Below are 23,294 nucleotides of genomic sequence, written 5' to 3'. Positions count from 1 at the left end.
TGAAGGATTGCTGGGATCAATGTCAATGAGAACAGAGGCTCTTCATCCTGTCACTGATCCCATTTGTGGGAAGGAAAAAGGGATGTGGGACAGATCCACATGGATCTGCTGGGATCAGGCTGCCCTCAATCCCTGGCAACGTCCCCACAGGCTGGAAGGGAAGGACTCAGCCACGAGCAGAACCTTCCAGAACTGCTCCACACCACACAAGCAACGCCCTCAGGAGCACACAAAACCCCGGAGAGGCACTCAGCAGATCCAGCCTGTTGAATTGCCCAGGCTGGGAAGGAGCAGGAGCTGTACCTGTGATGATGTCCTCGATGGCGCCGTCCTTGCCCTCGTAGACGTGCCGGTTGTCCTTGACCTGCCGGCGCCGCAGCTCGGCGATCAGCTCCTGCTGCTGCCGCTTGCTCTTGTGGGAAGGGGACTGGGAACAGGGACAGGGATGGTCAGCATGGACCTCCTAGCTGCTGCTGAACCTCTCACAGCCGTTTATCCCACAGGAAATCCCATTTCCCACCCCATTCCCAAGGCTGGGGATAGCTGTGTGCTGCTTGCTCCCATCCCAGGGAAGGACAGAGTTCAGCTCATGGAAATATGGACAACTTTCCACCCGTTTAGTTTTCCTTCATTTTTCAAACTTCCAAAGCAGCAGAACCACACTGTAACTTTTCCAGCCCATCCCAGTTTCCCCCATAAAAACTTCCAGACTCTTTCCAGGCAGCTACAACTCTTCACTTGGAGCTGAGGTTTCAGAATTTCAGGAACATGATCCCACCTGGAAGTTGTTTGTCCCGTACCTTTTGGTCCTGTTGCTCCATCAACGCTTCTTGCTCCATGAGCTTTTCCATTAAGGCCTGTTCTTGCTTTTTCCTCAGCTCATTTTCTTCTTCTGCTTGCTGTTCGTGAGAAAATCCATGGGTTAGAGAGTCCAGGGGACACAGGGAGATGGAGATGGAGGAGGTGGAGAGAGATGGAGATGGAGGAGGAGGAGGTGGAGATGGAGATGATGGAGGAGGTGGAGATGGAGGAGATGAAGTTGATGGTGGAGATGGAGAGAGATAGACAGATGGAGATGGAGGTGAGATGGAGAGAAGGAAAAGAAAATGAGAAAAGAGAAGGAGGAGGAGAAAAATGAGAAGGTGAATGAGAACAAGAAGGAGAGCAAAAGAAGGAGAGAAGGAAAAGGAGAAAGGAGAAGAAGAAGAAGGAAGAGGAGGAAAAGGAGGAGGACAAGGCCAAGGAGCTCTGGGTTACCTTGTAGGCCTTCACAAATCGGACAAACACCGGGAAGAAGACTGAAGGTGGGGTTGTCTTGGGATTCTCCCCGAAATACTTCACAGCATCATCGAAGGCATCCTGCAACAGGCACAGCCTCAGGGCCCTGCACTGAGCACACCCATCCCCAGCATTCCATGGGAACACAGCCCATCCCTGGGCACCACCCTCCCCTCGCCGCAAATCCCAGGAATGCAGAAGTACCTGGGCTATTTTGGCATCGTCCTGGAGCTTCTTGAGCTTGCCCTCGTTGCTCTGGATGAAGTCCTTGAGCATGGTGTTGTGGTCGTGCATGGTGTACTCGCGCTTGGTCAGCTCCAGGCCGCGCTGCAGCTCCTTCACGTCCAGCAGGACGTTCTCCAGGGACACTGGGGAGGGTGGGAACATGAGAAACTCTGAGTTTGGCCACAGCACCACCCAGCTGTGCCTGGAAAACTCCAGCTCTGCAGCTCTGGCCACACAATTACAATGTATAACAACAGATCTGAGGAAAAATCACTTGGTGCTTCAAAATTCCTGGTTTGTTAAACAGAAGGGATTTGAACTCTGGGGGAAAAAATATGCAATAGCTCTGAAACAATTCCTGTGACAAAAAGTATCTACCACATTTCAAGGCAGTATAACATGGGAGAAATGATTGTGTACCAATTTTAACACCCAGATCAAATTTACAAAGCCACAACTGGAACCAAGAGGAGAACTTCCCAAAGTTAATAGATTTTGTTGTTGCTGTGATTATCAGAGGCAAATGCAATCTCAGACACACAGCTCTGGAACTGAACTCACAGATGGGCTGAGTTAGGTTTTATTCCCTTTTCTCCACACTCACACACACTCAGGTCTCTGATGCACACATTTAACATTCTGCCTTCAACAAATAACAGAACTAACTGATTCCCAGTGGGAAGGGCTGCCAGTGCCAGGGAATGCCATGCAGGGAGGGCACAGGTGAGCTGTACCTGCTGCTGCCTTCTCCACGTAGTGCAGCTCGTTGTAGAACAGAGCCACGTGCTGGTACTTCTCCCTCACCACGTTGGAGATGTAGTGCAGCAGTGTCTGCTTCCTGTCTGTCGATTTGGTTTCCAGGAGCTGGGAAAAGTGGGAATGGAGGGGTTGGGAGCTGGGAGGAAGCTCCAAGCAAAGGGACTCCAGGGGGATCAGGACAAGAGGGACACTGAGGGGCTGGAGTGAGGCTGGGAAGGGTTTGGAGCCCCAGGAGCAGCTGAGGGAGGTGGGAAAGGAGCTCAGCCTGGAGAAAAGGGGATCAGGGGGACCTTGTGGCTCTGCACAGCTCCTGACAGGAGGGGACAGCTGGGGGGTCAGGCTGTGCTCCAGGGAACAGGGACAGGAGGAGAGGGAACAGCCTCAGGCTGGGCCAGGGGAGGCTCAGGGTAGACATCAGGAGGGATTTCTCCATGGAAAGGGTGATCAGGGATCAGAATTTCCCACGAAGGTTTGGATTCCCCATCCCTGGAGGGATCCCAAAGCCCTGTGGATGTGGCGCTTGGGGACATGGGGCAGTGCTGGGAATGGCTGGACTCCATGCTTGGAAGGCTTTTCCAACCCCAACAACTCCCCAGCTCTAATTCCCAGCTGCTCCCCAGACACATCCCTGTTTTCCTCACCAGGTCCAAACTCTGCAGTTTGAATCCATACACAGCCCCTCGCTTGCTGCTGTTCATGTAATTCCCCAGAGCCAGGATGATCTGCCAGGATCAAACAGAGCAGAGCAGGGTGAAACTCTCAGGACAAATTCCTGGAGCTTCAGACAGCCCTGGAAGGAGAGCTGGGATCAGACCTACCTCCAGGATTTTCTTCAGTTTTTGGGATGACTTTATGGAGACAGAGGCAGCGATTATGGCATGGAGTTGCTGCAGGGAACACAGGAAGAGCTTTGATTAATGAACATCCAACCAGGAGGGAAATTAATATCCAAACAATCACATGCTGAAATAAAAACTCTCCTGGTTTTCATCCATGCTAGAGCATGGATGTCCCTCTGCTCTGCACCCAGGCTGGGAGAGCTGGGAATGTTCACCTGGGGAAGGGAAGGATCCAGGGAGAGCTCAGAGCTCCTGCCAGGGCCTGAAGGAGCTCCAGGAGAGCTGCAGAGGGACTGGGGACAAGGGCTGGAGGGACAGGACACAGGGAATGGCTTCCCACTGCCAGAGGGCAGGGATGGATGGGATCTTGGGAATTGGGAATTCCTGGCTGGGCTGGAATTCCCAGAGAAGCTGTGGCTGCCCCTGGATCCCTGGCAGTGTCCAAGGCCAGGGTGGAGCAGCCTGGGACAGTGGAATTGTCCCTGCCATGGGAATGAGATATTCCTTATTTCCCCTTCCCACCCAAGCCAGTCTGGGATTCTGTCAATGTTCCCCTGCCACTCCAGGATTCCCAACCCTTCATTTCCCCACCAGATTCACCCCCCTCAGATGTCAGGGGGTAGAAAAGCATTCACATTCCAAACCCTGACTGCCCAGGTGCTTCAGGTTGGATGGAACACAATTCCAAAAACTCATGGATCAGCACTAAGAGTAACTCTTCCCAGCAGCATTTGGCCAACACTCCAGGGTGGGATTTAGGGTGTCAGGTTGGATCACTGATCCCACAGGTTCCTCCCAGCTCAGCACATTCCCTCTCCCACTCACCGGGGTGAGCATCTGGATGCTCTCGGCGAAGTTGCCGATGAAGGCCATGATGGTCATTTTCTGCATCAGCCTCTCGATCTTGCTGAACTGCATCATGAACCTGTCCTCGTCCGACAGGTTCTCCAGGGGTTTCCTCTCCCTCTCGTACAGCCGCAGCACCTTCACCTCGTTCTCCGTGGGCAGGAAGCGCATCAGGCACTCCACGAAATCCACCGGCAGCGTCTTCAGGTCGAACCTGCGGGAAAACGGCCGGGAAGGGCTGTGGGACAGAGCTGGGACAGTGTGCCAGGCCAGGGATGTCCCTCGGCTCTGCAGCCAGGCTGGAGAGCTGGGAATGTTCCCCTGGAGAAGGGAAGGATCCAGGGAGAGCTCAGAGCTCCTGCCAGGGCCTGAAGGAGCTCAGGAGAGCTGCAGAGGGACTGGGGACAAGGGCTGGAGGGACAGGACACAGGGAATGGCTTCCCACTGCCAGAGGGCAGGGATGGATGGGAGATTGGGAATTGGGAATTCCTGGCTGGGCTGGAATTCCCAGAGAAGCTGTGGCTGCCCCTGGATCCCTGGCAGTGTCCAAGGCCAGGCTGGACACTGGGGCTTGGAGCAGCCTGGGATGGTGGGAAGTGCCCCTGGATGAACTGGATGGGCTTTGAGGTCCTCATCCCACACCAGGCTGGCATTCAGCCAGCCATGGAGATGGCAGCATGTTCCAGGGCTGATGGGAATGATGCTGCCTCCACTTCCAAACATGTGGCCATTCCCCCACCTCTCCAGGCTTGTTTTTCCAGGGAAAAGAGGTGGGGAGGAGCAGATGTTTGTATTTCACTGGCCCAGAGTGCTTGAAACCCTAACTTGCTGAAGCTGCCAGGACCTGGGGCAGGTCTGGGGCATCCCCAGCCTTTGTGCATCCCTGTTTTGCAGGACATTCCTTAAGGATGGAGTGGGAGATGTTTGTCATGGCCAGGATGAGTCTGGATGGATTTGGGATCAGCCACAAGGAGCAGGGAAGAATCCACATCCATTCCTTTTGCTCCACAAACCCATCTCCATGCAAAATCTGCTCCAGCACCTGCACTCATCCCCTCCTCCATGGAGCAGACCAGAAGAACTGCCTCTTCCCTCTGGATTTGGCTCACTGGAACAGGAAATACTCTGGAGCAGCCCAGGAGCTGCCATGGAAAACTGGGGAGGCTGCAATGAGCTGCTCTAATAAAGGAAGTGCTAATTTGTCAAACCTCAGCAGCAATTCAGCAACATAAAGCCGAGAGGTTTCCAAGTCCCAGACAAGCTGATTTCTGGGAATTCACAACCATTCCTGCCTTCCCAGCTGCCAAAGCATTTCTACCAAATGCCAATTCCAAAGCAATTCCAGGAAAGCTCAGGCAGGATTGCTGTGCTGCACTTACACGTGGATGGCTTTGCAGATCTCATCGGCCGTTTTCCCGGCTTTCCGCAGGGTGATGGCCAAATTCTTGGCTCTGTTGGCATCCAGCAGGGTGACCTTGTTGGATCCTTTCTGAGGGATCTTCTGCTTGCTGGAGGTCAGATCCATGGCTGGGCCTTGCGCCTTGGTCTTGAAGATTTCCTCGAATTCATCCACGTTTAGATCCTGGAAAGGAAAGGAGAGGATTTGTCCTGCAGGGAATGGGAAATCCTCATCCAGGAGTGCAAGGAAAGCATCACTGGAGATGAGACTGGATGATGGAACCATGGAATGGTTTGGGTTGGAATCTTAAAGCTCATCCCTTTCCACCCCCTGCCATGGGCATGGACACCTCCCACCATCCCAGGTTCTTCCAACCCTGTCCAACCTGGCTGTGCAACCCACAGAATTCCATCAGGGGAAGCAACACATTCCTGAGCAGGGATCAGGAAACCTGCCCAGATCCCAAAACACCAACCCCAACCACGTGTGCAGAAATCCAGGAAAACATCCCTGTGAGCACTGCAGCTTCATCCAGCCATGGATAAATCATCCAGGGGAGCATCCAGGACCTGGAATGAGCCTTTTCCCAAGGGTTCTGCTGTGCTCTATCCCTGGGGGAAGATTCCCACTCTCCACAGCTCCAGACAGGAGGGGTCAGGCTTTGCTCCCAGGGAAGAGGGCCAGGATGGAAAGGATGGAAAGGAAATGGAAAGGAAATGGAAAGGAAATGGAAAGGATGGAAACAGAAAGCATGGAAAGGAAACAGAATAACATTGCTCCAGCAGAGCTTTAGTTGGACACTGGGAAAACTCCTTCACAGGAAGCACGGTGAGGCATTGGAAAGGCTGGAATGCCAACCCTGGAGGGATTTAAAGCCACATGGATGTGGCCATGGGGCAGTGCTGGCCTGAGGGCTGCCCTGGGTGCTCTCCAAGGCTTTCCCAAGCCCACCATCCCACGGTTCCCTGCTCGCCCAGGAGGCAGCAGTACCTCGAGGATGCGCTCGTCGTCGATCTCGTTGAACACCGTGCCGTTGATCTGGTTGGGCTTCAGAGCCACCCAGTTGAACACAGGCATGCGGAACTTGGTCTTGATGGGCTTCTTGATCTTCACAGCTGCGGGAAGGACGGGGAGAATTCCCGAAAAACCGCCTGGGAACGCCGCAGGGCAGCTGCCCAGCTAGGAGCCAGAGGTGAATCCCAACCTCTGCCTCTCTCCCGGGGGCTGTGCGAACTTCCCAAAGGGAAATCTGGGATTCCTTCAGCACCACAAACTCCCTGGACTGAGTTGAACTCCCAGGCTCTGTCCAAACTCCACAGAAAAAGGGGAATGGGGGAGAATCCAGCCCTGTCCTGCTGCTGGCAGAGCCCTCCCTGAGCTGGGTCCCCAAATAGGTGACAAGAAGGGGAAAAAGCTCCATTCCCAAGGTTTTGGGAGAATCCTCGGCAAGTCTGAGTTTCAAAGCCAAAGGGGCTGAGCTTTAAAACCAGGCTTTAACTCCTGTGCTGTGCAAATCCTGCAAATCAGAGCCATTTGGGAACTCTGGAGTAATTTAGGAATTTACACAGAGGAGCTGGGAAAATGGAACCTGGAAATGAGACCTGACTGTTCACCAACAGCAGTGCTGGAGCAAGGGAAAAACCCTTCCCTATTCCTATTCCTATTCTATTCCCATCCTATTCCTATTCCATTTCTACTCCTATTTCTGTTCTATCCCTACTCCTATTTCTACTCCTATTCCTATTCCATTCAATCTGGGAGCCACATGAATATTCCCACAATCCAGTTCCCATTTCTTTGTCCCTCAATGCAAACAGGAAATTATTCCTTACTACGAAATCAATCAGTTAAAGTCATCAATCTGCTCCTGAATTGCTTCCCAAAATAATCAGTTTCTTGGCAAACATGGAATAGAAAACCTGGTGGATAACGGGGAATACACAGAATATTCCACTGTGTATTTTGGGAATTGTATTTATCCAACCTGTGCTGTTACACTAAACAGGGTTTTGCTCTCTGCCTAATTAATGGGCTTACTTAAAATAATTCCTCAAATAAAAGAAGAAACAGCTTTGAACACCCATGGAAAAAGGCATTTTCCACTTGTGCATGCATTGGAATGGATAATTAATTGTTCCCAGGTTATTCCAGGACAGGAATGCCTCGTGGCAAAGACAATGCAGCTCAGCATCCCTTCAGATCTCCCTTCCTCCTCCCTTCCCGAGCTCTGGGTGCCCAAATCCCAAGGGTTGGCCCCACAGTCCCATCCCCAGGAGCCCCAGCCACCCCCAGGCCACAGGGAACGCAGGGAGCAGGAATACTTAGCAGGAAGGAACCTACAGAAGAGCTTGATGGGCCCATCTTAGCAGGAAGCAGAAGGAACAGAGAAAAAAGTGTTAGCAAAGGGCAGAAAAGCAGAATTTGTTATTTCCCGACTCCCCTCAGCCCCACGGGGTTCCTGCCCTGGGAATGCTCCTTCCTCTGGAGCCACTGGATGCAGAAAAGGAGTTTCCAGCCCCATTCCCTCTGAATTCCCACCAAAGAATGGGATCTGCACCTCCACAGCACATCCCGAGGATCAGCCCTCCCTGAGCCATGAGTCTGGTGTTTGATTTCCCTCCAGATCCACGGTGCTTTTGTCTTCCAAGGAATCTTTCAAGGCTGGGATACTTAATTCAATTTTTTTTCCTTAACAAAGCTCTTAATCAGAGTCTCTTGCTCTGGACTCAAGGAGCTCTGGAGATTTCTGGGGACAGCAGTGAGCCTCACTCCCTCCCTGGGACACCTGGCAGTGACTGAAACATAGGAATTGTTCTTCCTTCCAAAAAAATTCCCAAATTCTGCCCTTTCTTCCCAAATTTCCACAAAAGCTTTCCCAATTTGGCACAGACATTTCTTCTCAGAAGAGATCAAACCCACTGAGCTCCATGTTTCTTCCAAAACCTTATTTTGTCCAAGTCCCAAACCAACCCTGTTTATAGAATATTTTTGGTGTGAGTTTTGTCCCACAGAGAGAATCCAACTGTCCCAGCCCAAACCCAAACCTTGGGGTGATAAATCCCAAAATCCCAGACTGCTTTGGGCTGGGAGGGATTACCCAGTTCCACCTGGCAGGGACATCTTCCCTCATCCCAGGCTGCTCCAAGCTGGCCTTGGACACTTCCAGGGGCAGCACAGCTTCTCTGGGACACCTCAGAGAACCCCAAATGCTCCTTCCTTCCACAAAATCATCATTCCAACCCCAGTGAGGAACAATGGGATTTCTTTAGGGGCAGCAATACCGGGGTATTTTGTGTATTTTGGGAATTGTAATAATCCAACCTGTGCTGTGACACTAAACAGGGTTTTGCTCTCTGTGTAATTAATGGGTAAAATAATTCCTAAAATAAAAGAAGGAATAGCTTTGAACATCCATGGAAACAATGGGATTTCACCCAGGGAGCAATAGGATTTCACCCAGGGAACAATGGGATTTCTTTAGGGTCAGCACCGGGGTATTTTGGGAATTGTATTTATCCAACCTGTGCTGTGACACTAAATATGGTTATGCTCTCTGCGTAATTAATGGGGCTACTTAAAATAATTCCTCAAACAGAAGAAGGAACAGCTTTGAACACCCATGGAAACAATGGGATTTCATGCGGGGAGCAATGGGATTTCACCCAAGGAACAATGGGATTTCTTCAGGGCCAGCAGCGGGGCATTTTGTATATTTTGGGAATTGTAATAATCCAACCTGTGCTCTAACACTTAACAGGGTTTTGCTGTCTGCTTGATTAATGGGTAAAATAATTCCTCAAATAGAAGAAGGAATAGCTTTGAACACCCATGGAAACAATGGGATTTCACCCAGGGAGCAATGGGATTTCCTTAGGGTCAGCTGTCCCTCCCTGAGCCCAGGCTTACCTGCGAGGCCAGAGTTGAAGACCACGGTGGGTGAGGCTGTGCCAGGCAGGGGAGGAGCCGAGGGTGGCAGTGGAGGTGGCAGTGGAGCTGCTGGAGCTGTGTCTGGAGCTGTGTCCAGAGCTGGGCCTGGGAGAGGGGGAGGAGGAGGAGGAGGAGGAGGAGGAGGAGGGGGAGGTGGAGGAGGCACTGGCACTGCCACGGGACCGTTGGGCACTGTGGGATCAAGGGAAAAACAGAATTACCATGGATTGAAGGGACAGAAAGAGCCACAATGCCCCCCAGGTGTTCCCTCCCCAAGGACCACCAAAGCCCTCAGGAAAACCGGGATAAATTCCTGTTCCACTCAATCTGGGAGTTTTTCCATCCAGGGAAAACCAGGAGGTGCAGGGAGCAGCTGGGGGGGATTTGGGATCTGCACCAGGAAACAGGGACAGGATGAGAAGAACAGCCTCAGGCTGGGCCAGGGGATGTGGACGTTGGACATCAGCAGGAATTTCCCCATGGAAAGGGTGCTTAGAGCATGGAATTGCCCAGGGAGGTTTGGAATGCCCATCAGGGATCCTCACCTGCCTCAGGTGAGCCTGGCATGGCGGGCAGGGGGGGCAGTGGGGGTGGCAGTGGCACTGAGGAGGCAGCAGCTCCAGGGGTGGCACAGACCCCTGGCACCACCTCTGACCCCGATAACCCCGATAATCCCGACGGCACCATCCCGGAGCCCAGCGCCACGGGCAGGATGGAGATGTCCCCATCCCCCTTCTTCTGGATCTTGATGGTTCCCTGCTTCTCCAGCTCGTGGATCTTCTTCTCCAGCGTGGACTGGCGCTGGATTGCCTCCTCCTTCTCCTTCACCATCTTCCGCAGGGTGTGCACCTGGCTGTTGGCATCCTTGTAGATCTCCTGGGAAAACAGGGATTGGTGTTTGGAATGCCAAGGGCAGGATGAGAACGGCCTGATCCAGGGAGGGAATTCCCTCTGAAGGAATGCTCGAATTCTCCACCCTTTGGCAGCTCCACAGGTCCCAAAGTCCAAGCTGGAATGCTCCAGAGCTGGGCAGTGAGATGTGTCCATCTCACTCAGCGAGTCCTGGAGCATCCAAAGGGGCTTATCTCCATCCTTGGAGTGCAAGGATTGGATTTATCTCATCTCCATCCTTGGAGTGCAAGGATTGGATTTATCTCATCTCCATCCTTGGAGTGCAAGGATTGGATTTATCTCCAGCCTTGGAGTGCAAGGATTGGATTTATCTCCAGCCTTGGAGTGCAAGGATTGGATTTATCTCCATCCTCGGAGTGCACACACAAATAATTCCACCTGAAATCCAACCCAGGTTCAATCCTGGGAAGCCCAGAGAATTCCTCTGCCCCAGATCTGGGATCTCCAGCATCCCAATCCAGCCAGGGCTTCCCACCCCACTCACCCTGATCACGTCCAGTTCTTTGTTCCTTTGCATAAGTTGCTTTTCCAGTTCCACAATCTTGGCCATGGCTTCGTTCTCCGTATCCTGGAGCTTTTCAGATAACTATCCAGCAAGAGAGAAATGGATTCAGAAACTGGGAAACTGGGAGTTCATCCATCAAAAGAAGAGGTCATTTTTCGGAGCAGCAGCATTTGAGAAATTACTGATATTCCAGGAAACCCTAAAGCCTTCTTTTTTGGGAAGGGAAGAGATTCCTGCCTGAGTTGGGGACAACAGGTTGGAAAGAGCTTGGAGCAATCTGGGATAGGGGAAGGTGGCCCTGGATGGGATTTAGTGTCCCTTCCCACCCAAACCATTCCATGATTCCTACAACACCTCAGAGGGGCAAGAACAGATTTATTCCAAGTGATATGGGGATGGTGAGAGAAGGGAAAGCCTTTTCTGATTTTTAAAATATGGAAAACCACTCATTATTATTATTATTATTATTGTCGTTATTGTTATTACTATTATTATTTTAATTTGTTCATTTAATTATTTATTAATATTGTTATTATAATTACTGTTATTATTGCTGTTATTGTTATTATGATCATTTTAATAAATTAAGTTAATGATATTATTATTACTATTGTTATTGACTATTATTATTGCTATTATTATTTTCCAAAAGCCAGGCCATGTCTCGTGGCCTAAAAGAAAAGACACCAAGGTTTGGGACAGCAAACCCTGAGGATCTACAGGAGAGGATTTTCCAGCCCCTTCCCTCCTGAGCTCCTGTCTAAAGCCCAGCCAGGATGGTTTTCTCCTCTATTTTGTGCCTGCACTGCTGAGGAATCAGAAATTCCAGAATTGAGGAATTTTGGGGTCCAGCTGTTCAGAGGTGGAAGCACCACCAGTGTCTGATTATCCCCCAGGACATCTCCCAGCAATCCCAAGGCTTTTCCCAAGTGATCCTCTCCCAAAACAGCCAGGAAAATCCCAAATCCCTGTGCTCCCGTGGGTCACTCACGTGGGAAAGGTTTTCTTCCAGTTCCTCCACCCTTTCCAGGGCTGCATTCTTGGTCTCAGCGTCCTCCAGCAGAGCTCCCACATCGAACACGTTGTCCAGGTAGGCCTGGATCTGCACCTGCAGCTTGTCACTCTCCGTGTGCTTCAGCTTCTGCAGGGCCAGGGGACACCAGGGACACACAGGGGACACCGGTGACACCAGGCAGTGGGACTGGCACGGGGGGCAGGGGGAGCTCAGGGCACTGCCACCCCCCAGGGAAACCCTCTGGACACTGAACATCCCAAATGGAGTTAAGGAGGGCCTGATTTTGTCACCCCAGGGATGACAGGGGTTGCAATGGGGTATTTCCAGCCCAAACCATTCCACGATTTCCTCCGTGTTTGCTGGGAAAGGCTCTGCCTGGTCCCCAAGGACAGGGACTGTGTCACCCCCAGGCCCCAAGCACAGTCATGGTCAGTGCAGCTGTGACCAAACACATCTTCAGATCCCAAAATCAGCACCTGGTGGGTGCAGAGCAGGAACCAGCAGGGACACAACATTGCCATGCCAACAGGAGCTGTGCTTCCATGGCTGTGCTCCCAAGGACAGGGAGGAAATCTGCCTGGAGAGGCTGTGCTGCCCCTGGATCCCTGGCAGTGTCCCAGGCCAGGCTCTTGGATCACCCTGGGACAGTGGGAGGTGTCCCTGCCCATTGAGAAACTCTTTAAGGTCCCTTCCAACCCAAACCATTCCAGGATTCTATGGAAACAACACAGCAGCTTCCTGCTGCCAGCCAGCCTTTCCCAGCAGAGGATCCCAGAGCAAAGCTCTGCAGCCCTGGCTGGAGCTGGGGACGTGGCAGGGCGAGGGTGGCTGCAGGGCTGTGGTTCATCCTCCCTTTGTTATCAGCCTCCCGATTTAGCCCCGGGCTGTAATTCCAGCTGGCTGCAGCCATCCCCTGCTGGCCCAGCCCCTCCTGGCAGCTGTGGGGTGAGGGCTTGGGGGAGGCACGATTGGGATTGGGATTGAAGGGGAGCAGCTGCACACTCACATCCAGGTACTCGTCCAGCCCCAGCTTGGTGAACTCGTACTGCAGGTGCACTCGGAAGTTCATGTCCTCCACGGAGTGCACCACAATGTTGATGAACTGCATGCAGGCCACCTGCAAGGACAGCCTGGCTGAGAGCAGGGATCCCATGGGAAGGGCTGGGATGGGAACAGGAGCCTGGGAATGGGATGGGAACAGGATCCCAGGAACGGGATGGGAACAGGATCCCAGGAGTGGGATGGGAACAGGATCCCCAGGAGAGGAATGGGAACAGGATCCCCAGAAGCAGGATAGGAACAGAACCCCCAGGAATGGGATTGGGATCAGAACAGGATCCCAAGAGTGGGATGGGAACGGGATGCCAGGAACAGGATTGGAAGAGGATCCCAGGAGTGGGATCAGAACAGGATCCCCAGGAGTAGGATTGAAACAGGATCCAAGCAGCAGGATCAAAACAGAATCCCAGGAGTGGGATCAGAACAGAATCCCAGGAATGGGATCACAACAGAATCCCAGGAATGGGATCAGAACAAGATCCCAATGCACTCTCCCCATGGGACACAGCCACAGCCCCATTTCCTTGTGGTTATTCCAAGGGCAAACCATGAGCTGCTGTCCTGAACTGCTCTATTCCCAAGGCAGTGCTGGATTTGGGCTCAGGGAATGTTTGTCTCCTGGGCTAAAGGGGAATGAGCATTCCAGGAATGAAGTCATGTCTGCAGAGTCACCTTCCTGGAGCAGGAATGCTTCCTGGCCAGAGCAGGCACTGCACCAGGCTCTGGAAAACTAGGGCTGGTTTGAACAGCCTGGAAAAGGGAGATGGATCTGGATTTCAATGGTCTGCAAAAGGGAGATGGATCTGTATTTCAACATCCTGGAAAAGGGAGATGGATCTGGATTTCAACATCCTGGAAAAGGGAGAAGGAACTGGGTCTGGATTCACACCCCAGGCCCCTTCCCTCTGGAATAAGGCATTCCTTGGGGAAAAGCTGCCTCAGGAGCTGAGAGTGAAAGGCACCCTATGGCACTTGGGATCAGCAGTGGCTGGGGTTGGTGAGCTGCTCACAAACTCACCATGAAGTCAATGTTGTTGTCCTCATTCCTGAAGTGCTCCATGAGCTTCTCGAAGCGCTGCTTCTCCCCACACACCTGGGAGGGAACAACACCACACCTGGTTAGCCCCAAAACCACCCCAAACCCACCTCAGCTCCCTGTGCACAGCCTCTCCAGCCAGGTTTCTGCTCATTAAAAATATCCTTCCTCCCAAAATCCTTCCATGTGAGCACCTGCAGTGAGAGGCTGGGGAGCCAGGCACAATGACTGCACATTTGGAATTAGGAAATAACTCTTTTTATCTCTTTTCTCCTTGAAAATGGCATCACAGCCATGATTGTTGCACCAGGCTGTGCCACAGCTCCCAGCTGGCTTTGCTCTGTAATTAGGGAGAAACCCAAATGACAGGGAGGAGAAAAGAGAAAATGATCCCTGGCTGGAGGAGGAGTGGAAATAAATCAGTGTAACCATCAGCTGCCCAGAATTCCAGAGCTCTGGAAAGGGGTCTTGGCAGGAAATAAAAGCAAGAGCCAAGATAAAGCAGCTCCCAGGAGGTTGTTCCAATCTTAATATTCCCAGGAGCTTCTCTGGGAGATTGGAATTCTCTCTGTCAGTCCTGCTTTCCTCAGCACACAGACCCAGGGTGATCCACAAAAAACCACAGAATGGCAAAAAAGTTGGAAAGGATATTTTCCGGAATTTTACTGGATTTCCTGGATATTTTATCTGGAATAATATTTTACCTGGAATGCTCCAGGCCGGGTTGGAGCAACCTGGGATAGTGGGAGGTGGAATAAAAGGCATTTTAAGACCTTGTTCACCACAGATTTTGTGGTTTTAGCAGAAAATCCCAAATTCCTGGCACTCCCAGGGCATGCTGCACGATCCCAGCATCCACTGGAGAGGGAGAAAACTCAGGAATAAAAGATAAATTTTGACCTAGTGGATTGATTTCCAGTTATCCCAAGTGCTTTGCCATAAGCAAACCCAAGGAAAAGCTTGGATTTTCCATCTCCTGCAAAACCCATTTGGAAATCCCTTCCTGGAGGGAATTCAGCTGGCTGAGGATGCTCCACAAGGCAAGCAGAGTCCCCAGATGGGGTCAGGTCCCCAATGGGATGGTCCCCAGGTGGGGTCAGGCAGCTCCACGAACCTCCTTGAAGTTATCAAACGCTGACAAGATGATCTCATGGCCACCTCTGACCAGGCAAACTGCTGCCAGCAACTCCAGCACCAGAGCCTTTGTCCTGTGGGAAAACCAAAGGAGAAAATCAGTGATAGTTCTGCATCAATCTGCTCCATTCCTGTGGGAAAAGTGGGAGATGGAGCTTCATCCCATTGGTTTTCAATCCCTTGGAATGAGGAACCCTTTGAGGTGCTGATCCAGGGATTTCACCTCTCTCTCCCAGGACTGTGCAGTTTTTCCCCATTTAAAGCTTCTCACACCATGCAGGGATGGAAATCCCAAGGTGGGAATTCAAGCAGAACTCTGGCAAAGGCAGGGAGGGTTTGGGAGCTGCTGCTGCCAGGGAATTCCAGTCTGCACACACCTGGAGGAGCAGCTTGGCATCTCCCAAACAGCTTCCTCAGATCCCAGATTTTAATGGAAGTGCTTGGGATTCCAGTCTGCAGCTTTCCTGGCACCAATCTGAATTATTCCCCGTGGTAATTGGTATTTAGAGCCACACACACACACACAATCCATTGCAGAACACAGGATGCTGGAGCACATCCTTCTCCTCAAAAATCAGGAATTGCAGCTGATTTTCAGCAGTGAAACAGGGAGAAAACGAGAGCACTGAGGGGAAAAACATGCAGCAAACTCAGTGTCACTCTGCTGGAAATAACCCACAGGATTTCCTTCCAGGATTCCTGGAAAACAAAAGCTTCCTGGGCAGCTGAGCTCTGAGCAGAGGCAAACCATGCACACACCTCCCAAATCCGTGCCATGCTCCAAGCAGATGCTGAGGAACAAGAAATACCTTGTGGCTCCCAAAGGGTCAAGGGGATCTTTGGAAACCAGGAAAAAATGGTCACTGCCCTGGGAAATTTTAAATGGAATTTAAGTCTTCCTCCTGAAGTTTGTTTTTTTTTTTTTGTTTTTCTTTCCTGCCACCAGAAGAACTTGCAGGGTGGTTCAGGATCAAGGAGCTCTGGTGGGATTTGCTGGGATATTCCCTCTGAGAGAGGAATTGTGTGTGGAGAGGATGGAGATCTGTGGGATTGGAGTTCTCTGGGATGAGGACAGGGAAAGGGCAGCTCTGGCTGTGTCTGTGGGATAGATTTGGGAATAACCAGAGGAGATGGAGTCCCTGCAGCCCAAATCCATCTCCTGCACACTCAGCTCTGCAGGGGGAATGGGATCAGCTCTGTGGGAATGGGATTGGCTCTGTGGGAATGGGATCAGCTCTGTGGGAATGGGATCAGCTCTGTGGGAATGGGATCAGCTCTGTGGGAATGGGATCAGCTCTACGGGAATGGGATCAGCTCTATGGCAAAGGGATCAGCTCTATGGGAATGGGATCAGCTCTGTGGGAATGGAATTGGCTCCATGGGAATGGGATCAACTCCTTGGGAATGGAATCAGCTCCTTGGGAATGGGATCAACTCTATGGGAATGGGATCAGCTCCATGGGAATGAGATCAGCTCCATGGGAATGGGATCAGCTCTGTGGGAATGGGATCAGCTCTGTGGGAATGGGATCAGCTCCATGGCAATGGGATCAGCTCCATGGCAATGGGATCAGCTCAGCTCCATGGGAATGGGATCAGCTCCATGGCAATGGGATCAGCTCCATGGCAATGGGATCAGCTCCATGGCAATGGGATCAGCTCCATGGCAATGGGATCAGCTCCATGGCAATGGGCTCAGCCCCACAGAACTCCCCAGAGCTGCTGCTTCCCCTTGGCACATCCCAGCCAGCCCTGGGCTTTCCAACAGCTCCCTAGGGAATAAAACAACCACAGCTTGGGGTTGGAGCAGCACTGACATTGATTCAGCCCTCAGATTCTTTTAGTCACATTTTAAAGGATTTTTTTTAATCCACAGAAATCCTAATAGGGCACTTCTCCCAACAATGAAAACTTGGGTTGTCCCCTGATTTCCAGATACTGGGAAATGACAAAAACGATAAAAAAATGATAAAAATTATAAAACCAACAAACTTCCCATTTAACCTTGGTTTGGGGCTCAATAAAATAAGAAAGGAAGGAGCTGCTTTCCTCAGGACAAGATTCCTGCCTGTGCCCAGGCTGGGAACACACACCCCCAGGGCTGGTTATCCCCTCATCCCTGTCTCCCCTTTCCTTGGAAACACCTCTGTGTCCAACCTGGATCTGTCAGACCTGCCAGGCGCACAGCTCAGGATCTGCTGGAGTTGGGATCCCAGGGATGTGTGGGAAGAGGAGGGACATGGAACCACCAGCAGCTCCACAGCAATTCCAGCAGTGTGGCTGCAGCCTGACCCAGACCAGGAAGGAAACTCTCTCCAGAGGAATTCCAAGCTAAGGATCATGGATGACATTTCCTAATGAAGCTTTTCCCTCTCTTGGGGTAAATCCCACGTTCAGCTGCTCATCACCAGTGGGGTTTCCTTGCACTGCAGCAGAGCTGGAGAGCTCCACATTCCAGCTGAATCCCAGAATCCCAGAGTGGGTTTGGTGGGAAGGAGCTTAGAGATGATCCAGTGCCACTCCTGCCATGGCAGGGACACCTTCAGCATCCCAGGGTGATCCAGCCCTGGACACTGCCAGGGATCCAGGGGCAGCCACAGCTTCTCTGGGAACTCCAGCCCAGCCAGGAATTCCTAATTCCCAAAATCCCATTTAAATCAATCCTCCTTCAGTGTGAAGCCATTATTGAGGCTGGAGAACCAGCAGGCTCTGAAAAGACTGGGATTAGACACCCATTGCTCATTTACCTGCACCATAACTCAGATTCCACTCAACCCAGAGCCAATCCTGATTTTCCCCACCATTCCCCCCTGGAATCCTTTCCCAATCCCCCCTCACTCACCTGCCTGTCCCACCCTGCCAGCAGCAGGACCTACCTGGGGTTCTTGTTGTTGAGGCTCAGCGCGATCTCGTTGACGGCGTGCGGGTGAGACATGACCATGTTGAATCCATACTGGGGACACAAGGGACACAAGGGACAAATGTCACCTCAGCCTGGCACCAGCACTCCCAGATCCACCACATCCCACCCCTCTCACCCCAGCCCAGGGCAGCTTCTCAAGCCAAACAGAAACTCCACCCTTTGGAGTTTCAAAGCAGAATATTGGAGCTTAAAAGCAGAATATTGGAGCTTCAAACCAGAATATTGCAGTTTCAAACCAGAATATTGCAGTTTCAAACCAGAATATTGCCGTTTCAAACCAGAATATTGCAGTTTCAAACCAGAATATTGCAGTTTCAAACCAGAATATTTCGCTCTCCCGCCATACAAAACCATTTCAAACTCTGGATATTCCGTGATTCCCTAATTCCCTGCCATTTTGGAAGTGCTGGGTTTGGGATATTTCAGCCACAAAAAGGCTCCAAGAGGTGCTCCCACACCATTCCCAACCCCTCTGCTCCGAGCCCTTTCCACTCTCCATCATTTACTGGACATTTGCAAATTTATTTGCAACATTTATTGCAATTCTTGCGAATTTCCGACGCAATTCAATGCAATTCCCACTGCAACTTCAAACTGCAAATGTCCAATCGTTTCTTGGGCAGGAATTTGCAGAATTCCAGCTGCCATTCCAAAAACCCAGCTGTGAAATTCCAGCTGAATTTCAGCTGCCAAACCCAACCTTTTCCTGCATGAGCACTGCTGGCTTTGCTCTCCAAAAATCCAGCAGAATTCCCTTAGAATGCACTCCATGGGTTTGGATTGCTGCTTGCATCCTTCCCATCCCTGTCGATCCCACAAATTTTGCTCCCACAAATCCCTCCCAACTCCCCATCAAGGTGTTCAGCTCAGATTTCCTGGTTTTAGCAGAAAATCCCAAATTCCTGATGCTCCCAGGGCATCCCAGCATCCACCAGAGAGGGAGAAAACTCAGGAATAAAAGATAAATTTTGACCTAGTGGATTGATTTCCAGTTATCCCAAGTGATTTGCCATAAGAACATGAAAGGGAAAACTTGATTTTTAGAGAAGATTTTCCATCCTCTCCGAAAAAATCTCCCATTTGGAAGTGTCAGTGGCTGCACTCTGCACTAATTAAACCTAATTAGCTGCATGGCTAATGAGCAGGAGCTGGCCCAACATGCCCAGGCTCATTCACCTCCCCACCTGCCCTAAATAACACAACTACATCCCATTCCTTCCCATTTTAAGCACGAAAATTCCAACATTTAATCCATTTAACCCCCAAAATCCTCCTCCAAACCTTTCCTCCCCCTTTTCCCAAGATCCAGGGAATTCCAAGCTCCCCCAGGGAATCACCTGGTAGTTCATGATGGCTCGAAGGCACATGATGCACACGTGGACATCATCCTTTTTGCTCACCAAACGGGAATTCTTCAGGGTTCTGCGGCTTGGCAAGGTGTTGTACCTGCAAAAAAACCACAATTTCCCATCAATTTTTAGGGAGGGAAAGGGAAGGAAGTGGAATATCCCTCCACGGGGGGGAATGGAGGAGTGGAAAATGTCTTTTTCCAGAGGAAAAGTGGGAAATATTGGTGGAAATTAAGGAGGAGAAGGTGCTGGGATGTTGGACTGGCAACAGGAAAAATCCACATTTTCGTGCTCAGCCCTGCCTGCCAGCACTGGGGACAGGGAATATTCCCAATAAAACAGGGAATGAACAGGGAATAAACAGACTTCCTGGTCCATCCCTGCAATTTCCCTCATTTAAATCCAGAATAAAACAGGAATATTCCCAATAAAACAGGGAATAAACAGAATTCCTGTCTCATCCCTGCAAATTCCCTCATTTAAATCCACAATTAAACAGGAATATTCCTAATAAAACCGGGAATAAACAGGGAATGAAACAGAATTTCTGGTTCATCCCTGCAAATTTCCTCATTTCAATCCACAATAAAACAGGGAATACCACAGCAGTTTGCTGTGATTTTCCAGCTCATTCCTGCAAATTCCTTCATTTAAATCCAGAATAAAGCAGGAATATTCCCAATAAAACAGGGAATAAACAAGGAATGAAACAGAATTCCTGGCTCATCCCTGCAAATTCCTTTTGCTAAAATCCACAATAAAACAGGGAATACCATGGCAGTTTTTGGGATTCCCAGCTCATCCCTACAAATTCCCTCATTTCAATCCACAATTAAACAGGAATATTCCCAATAAAACAGAAAATAAAACAGACTTCCTAGCTCATCCCTGCAAATTCCTTCATTTAAATCCAGAATAAAGCAGGAACAGGGAATACCACACCAGTTTGCTGTGACTTCCCAGCTCATCCCTACAAATTCCCTCATTTAATCCACAATAAAACAGGGAACACCACAGCAGTTTATTGTGATTTCCCAGCTGTTTCAATGAAATTCCCTCTGTTCCAAAGCCCAAACCATCCCTCTCCCTTCCCAGCCGTGCTGAGATGAAAGCAAACCCCAAATTCAAAGCAGGATTCAGTCAAAGGATTTTTTTTCTTTTTTCTTTTTTTCCCTCCATCCATAAATATGAATGAATCAATCAGCTCAGGGCACTGCAGGATTTGGGGAGACGTGACCCAGTTTGGGATCAGCACAGGGGGTTGGAGCAGTGGAGATGGATTTTGGGAGCAGCTCAGGATGAGGCTGCTGACCCCAAACTCTGCCCCTGGATATTTGGGATATCCAAATGTCCCTTCCCCAGTCACACCTGAACTGGGAAGTGTGGCAGCAGCTCCAGAGCTGCCTGGACAATTCCCAACCCTGCCAGACCTGCCAATTCCACACATTCATCCCAACAAATACAGGAAACACAGCAAAAATCAGATTTTCAAGCCATTTTCAGTGCCAGTTTTAGTCCTATCCTGGTTTATCTCACGTTTAAGTCACGAAAGGCTGCAGAATTATTTTCCACACATTTTAAATCAGATTAATGAGATCTTCATCACACCACTGAGAGAGGAAAATCATTTCCTCAGTGCCTGCTGAGCCACATCCCTAAACTCCAGGATTCCACCAGTTCTGCTGGCTCTAAAAATCTCCTTAAACCAACACAACTGACCCCAAAAGCCAGAATTTGGGACTTCCAGATGCCAAGGATACTCCAGCATGGTCCAGCACTGGGTGTGATCTGCCTGGAATTCAGCTTGGATCATCCTCAGGGATGGAATCTTCCCAATCCAAGATGATTCCTCCTACAGCTCTCCCTACCTGGGGCATTCCAGGCACCTGGGAGAGCTGGGAATGTTCCCCTGGAGAAGGGAAGGATGCAGGGAGAGCTCAGAGCTCCTGCCAGGGCCTGAAGGAGCTCCAGGAGAGCTGCAGAGGGACTGGGGACAAGGGCTGGAGGGACAGGACACAGGGAATGGCTTCCCACTGCCAGAGGGCAGGGATGGATGGGATATTGGGAAGGAATTCCTGGCTGGGCTGGAATTCCCAGAGAAGCTGTGGCTGCCCCTGGATCCCTGGAATGTCTAAGGCCAGGCTGGAGCAGCCTGTGATGGTGGAAGGAAGGTTGGAATTAGATCCCAAACCCTCCTGGAATTCCACGATGTGCCCATCCAGCGGTGCACTTGGAATGCAACAATTTAATCCAAATTACAGCTGATTTCTCCCCTTATTTTTACCTTTTTCTCTGCTAAAAGAACACCCTGCTCTCCCCCTGGCTCCCAGCAGAAATGAGAAGCTGAGATTCATCAGGGCTGGGTGGGTTTTGGGTTCCATCCCTGCAATTTTGGGTTGGAAACTGTGGGGTTTGGATCACCTGCCAGCAGCAAGGAAAGGTTTGGCTCATCCCAGCACTTTGGGGTCTCTGATCTCCCAGAGATGTTCTGTAAATCAGGAAGTATCTGACAGAAATTCTACCTTCCCCAGGTCCTGAGCAGGGAAATCATTCCTGGAAAATCCCAATTTCAGCCACTGCAGTGTCAGATTTAAACCCAATTACTGACTGCCCTCCAAGCCCATTGATGGATTGCCTGGATCATTCTCTCCTTACACACCCAGCAGATTTGGGAGGAAGAATTGAAGTTTTTCAGTTCAACCCACATAAAAACTCCACTATTTTACTCAGAAGAAAGGGAATTTCTAATGGGCTGGGACTCTGCAAAGCCTGCATTAATATTGATCTGACAGCACAGGCTTGACTCTCACTAATGCTCCTTTCTCCCAAAAAAAGCAGCAAGAAAATCCCCAAAGCTTCATCCCCCTTTTTTCATCCTCCTGCCCTCATTTTGGTGTGGATTTCAGGAAATAAAAAAGCCCTGGGTTGCCAAGGAAACACAGGGAGCAGGGAATTGGCAGCTCCAAAAGGAGCTCTAAAAACTCTAAAAACTCTAGAAGGAGCTGGAATTGGGCAGGGATGGTTTGGAGTGTGGACAGAGCTCTGCCCAGCCCAGCCCAGCTCCAGAATTATCCTGCTGGGATCTTCTCCTCCTTTTCCTCCAGGAGGGAAGAGCAAATCTTTCAGCCCAGCTTGGAACTGAAGAGCAAATCTTTCAGTCCAGCTTGGACTTGAAGAGCAAATCTTTCAGTCCAGCTTGGAATTGAAGAGCAAATCTTTCAGCCCAGCTTGGAATTGCAGCAAGCTGGGAGAGCAGAAGGTCTACTTGCCCATGGGATGGGATGAGTTTAAACCTTTCCAGCCCAAACCAGGCTGGGATTCTGCAATTCTGGGATTCCTTTTTCCCACTTGCATGGTTTTAACCATGAGAGGAATTTCCACACATCCCAAAAACTTCATGGAGACAGAGCAGGAACTTCCTGATTTTTCCACAAAATCCCCTGAATTCCTTCCTCAATAGAGGAGCACCAGCCTTGCTCTGAGGAGAAGATCCTCTTTCAGTTCATCAAGATTTACTAATTATAAAAACAATAATTAAAGCAATTACAATTATAGAAAAACCCTCCCTTGTTCGCCAGGATTTACTGATTATAAAAACGACAATTAAAGCAATTACAATTATAAAAACCCTCCTTTCTTAAAAATCTCTCACCTGCCTGTAGCTGCCACTTTTCTTTACACACACAGAATCCCCAGCTATTGAAAAATTATGGTTTTGAAAATACACGCTTAAAAAATACACATTTTTAAAAATATGCATTTTAAAAAATACACATTTTTAAAAAATACTCACCTAAAAAGACATGTTTTAAAAAATACGTTTTTTAAAAAATGCGCATGTAAAAATACACATTTTTAAAAAATACTCACCTAAAAATACACATTTTTAAAAAATACTCACCTAAAAAGACACATTTTTAAAAATACACATTTTTTTAAAAATGTGCATGTAAAAATACACATTTGAAAAAATACGCACTTAAAAAAAATACACATTTTAAAGCACGGTTTTAAGGGAAAAAACCACCCAAACCCAACCCAAACAAGCTGCCCCAGCTCTAAGGTGCCTCTGGAGTGGGGAGGAAAAT

The 23,294-nt window shown here is 50.0% G+C and overlaps 1 protein-coding gene across 4 annotated transcripts in view; it reads right to left on the bottom strand.

Moving 5' to 3' along the window:
- LOC146420374 (formin-like protein 2) overlaps positions 1-23,294 on the bottom strand; it is a 42,269-nt gene that overhangs the window by 3,866 nt on the left and 15,109 nt on the right. For 3 of the 4 annotated variants that reach the window (XM_085048337.1, XM_085048336.1, XM_085048335.1), the window contains exons 7-25: positions 19,195-19,303; positions 17,811-17,887; positions 14,915-15,008; positions 13,783-13,857; positions 12,712-12,822; positions 11,682-11,831; positions 10,670-10,771; positions 9,819-10,149; positions 9,253-9,465; positions 6,337-6,461; positions 5,327-5,529; positions 3,927-4,161; positions 3,081-3,149; positions 2,904-2,984; positions 2,238-2,367; positions 1,483-1,646; positions 1,258-1,359; positions 801-899; positions 304-427 (exon numbers count right to left, since the gene is read on the bottom strand). In XM_085048337.1, coding sequence (XP_084904463.1) covers positions 304-427; positions 801-899; positions 1,258-1,359; positions 1,483-1,646; positions 2,238-2,367; positions 2,904-2,984; positions 3,081-3,149; positions 3,927-4,161; positions 5,327-5,529; positions 6,337-6,461; positions 9,253-9,465; positions 9,819-10,149; positions 10,670-10,771; positions 11,682-11,831; positions 12,712-12,822; positions 13,783-13,857; positions 14,915-15,008; positions 17,811-17,887; positions 19,195-19,303 — 2,594 coding nt within the window. Of the gene's footprint in view, positions 1-303; positions 428-800; positions 900-1,257; positions 1,360-1,482; positions 1,647-2,237; positions 2,368-2,903; positions 2,985-3,080; positions 3,150-3,926; positions 4,162-5,326; positions 5,530-6,336; positions 6,462-7,686; positions 7,708-9,252; positions 9,466-9,818; positions 10,150-10,669; positions 10,772-11,681; positions 11,832-12,711; positions 12,823-13,782; positions 13,858-14,914; positions 15,009-17,810; positions 17,888-19,194; positions 19,304-23,294 lie in introns of all 4 variants that reach the window. The other variant, XM_085048334.1, reaches the window with a different exon arrangement.

This window comes from Lichenostomus cassidix, unplaced genomic scaffold, assembly GCF_008360975.1.
Source record: "Lichenostomus cassidix isolate B80296 unplaced genomic scaffold, HeHo_3.0 HiC_scaffold_507, whole genome shotgun sequence".
Taxonomy (NCBI): Eukaryota; Metazoa; Chordata; class Aves; order Passeriformes; family Meliphagidae; genus Lichenostomus; species Lichenostomus cassidix.
Note: the sequence above shows the minus strand (reverse complement) of the source record. Positions and strands in the feature narration are given on the sequence as shown.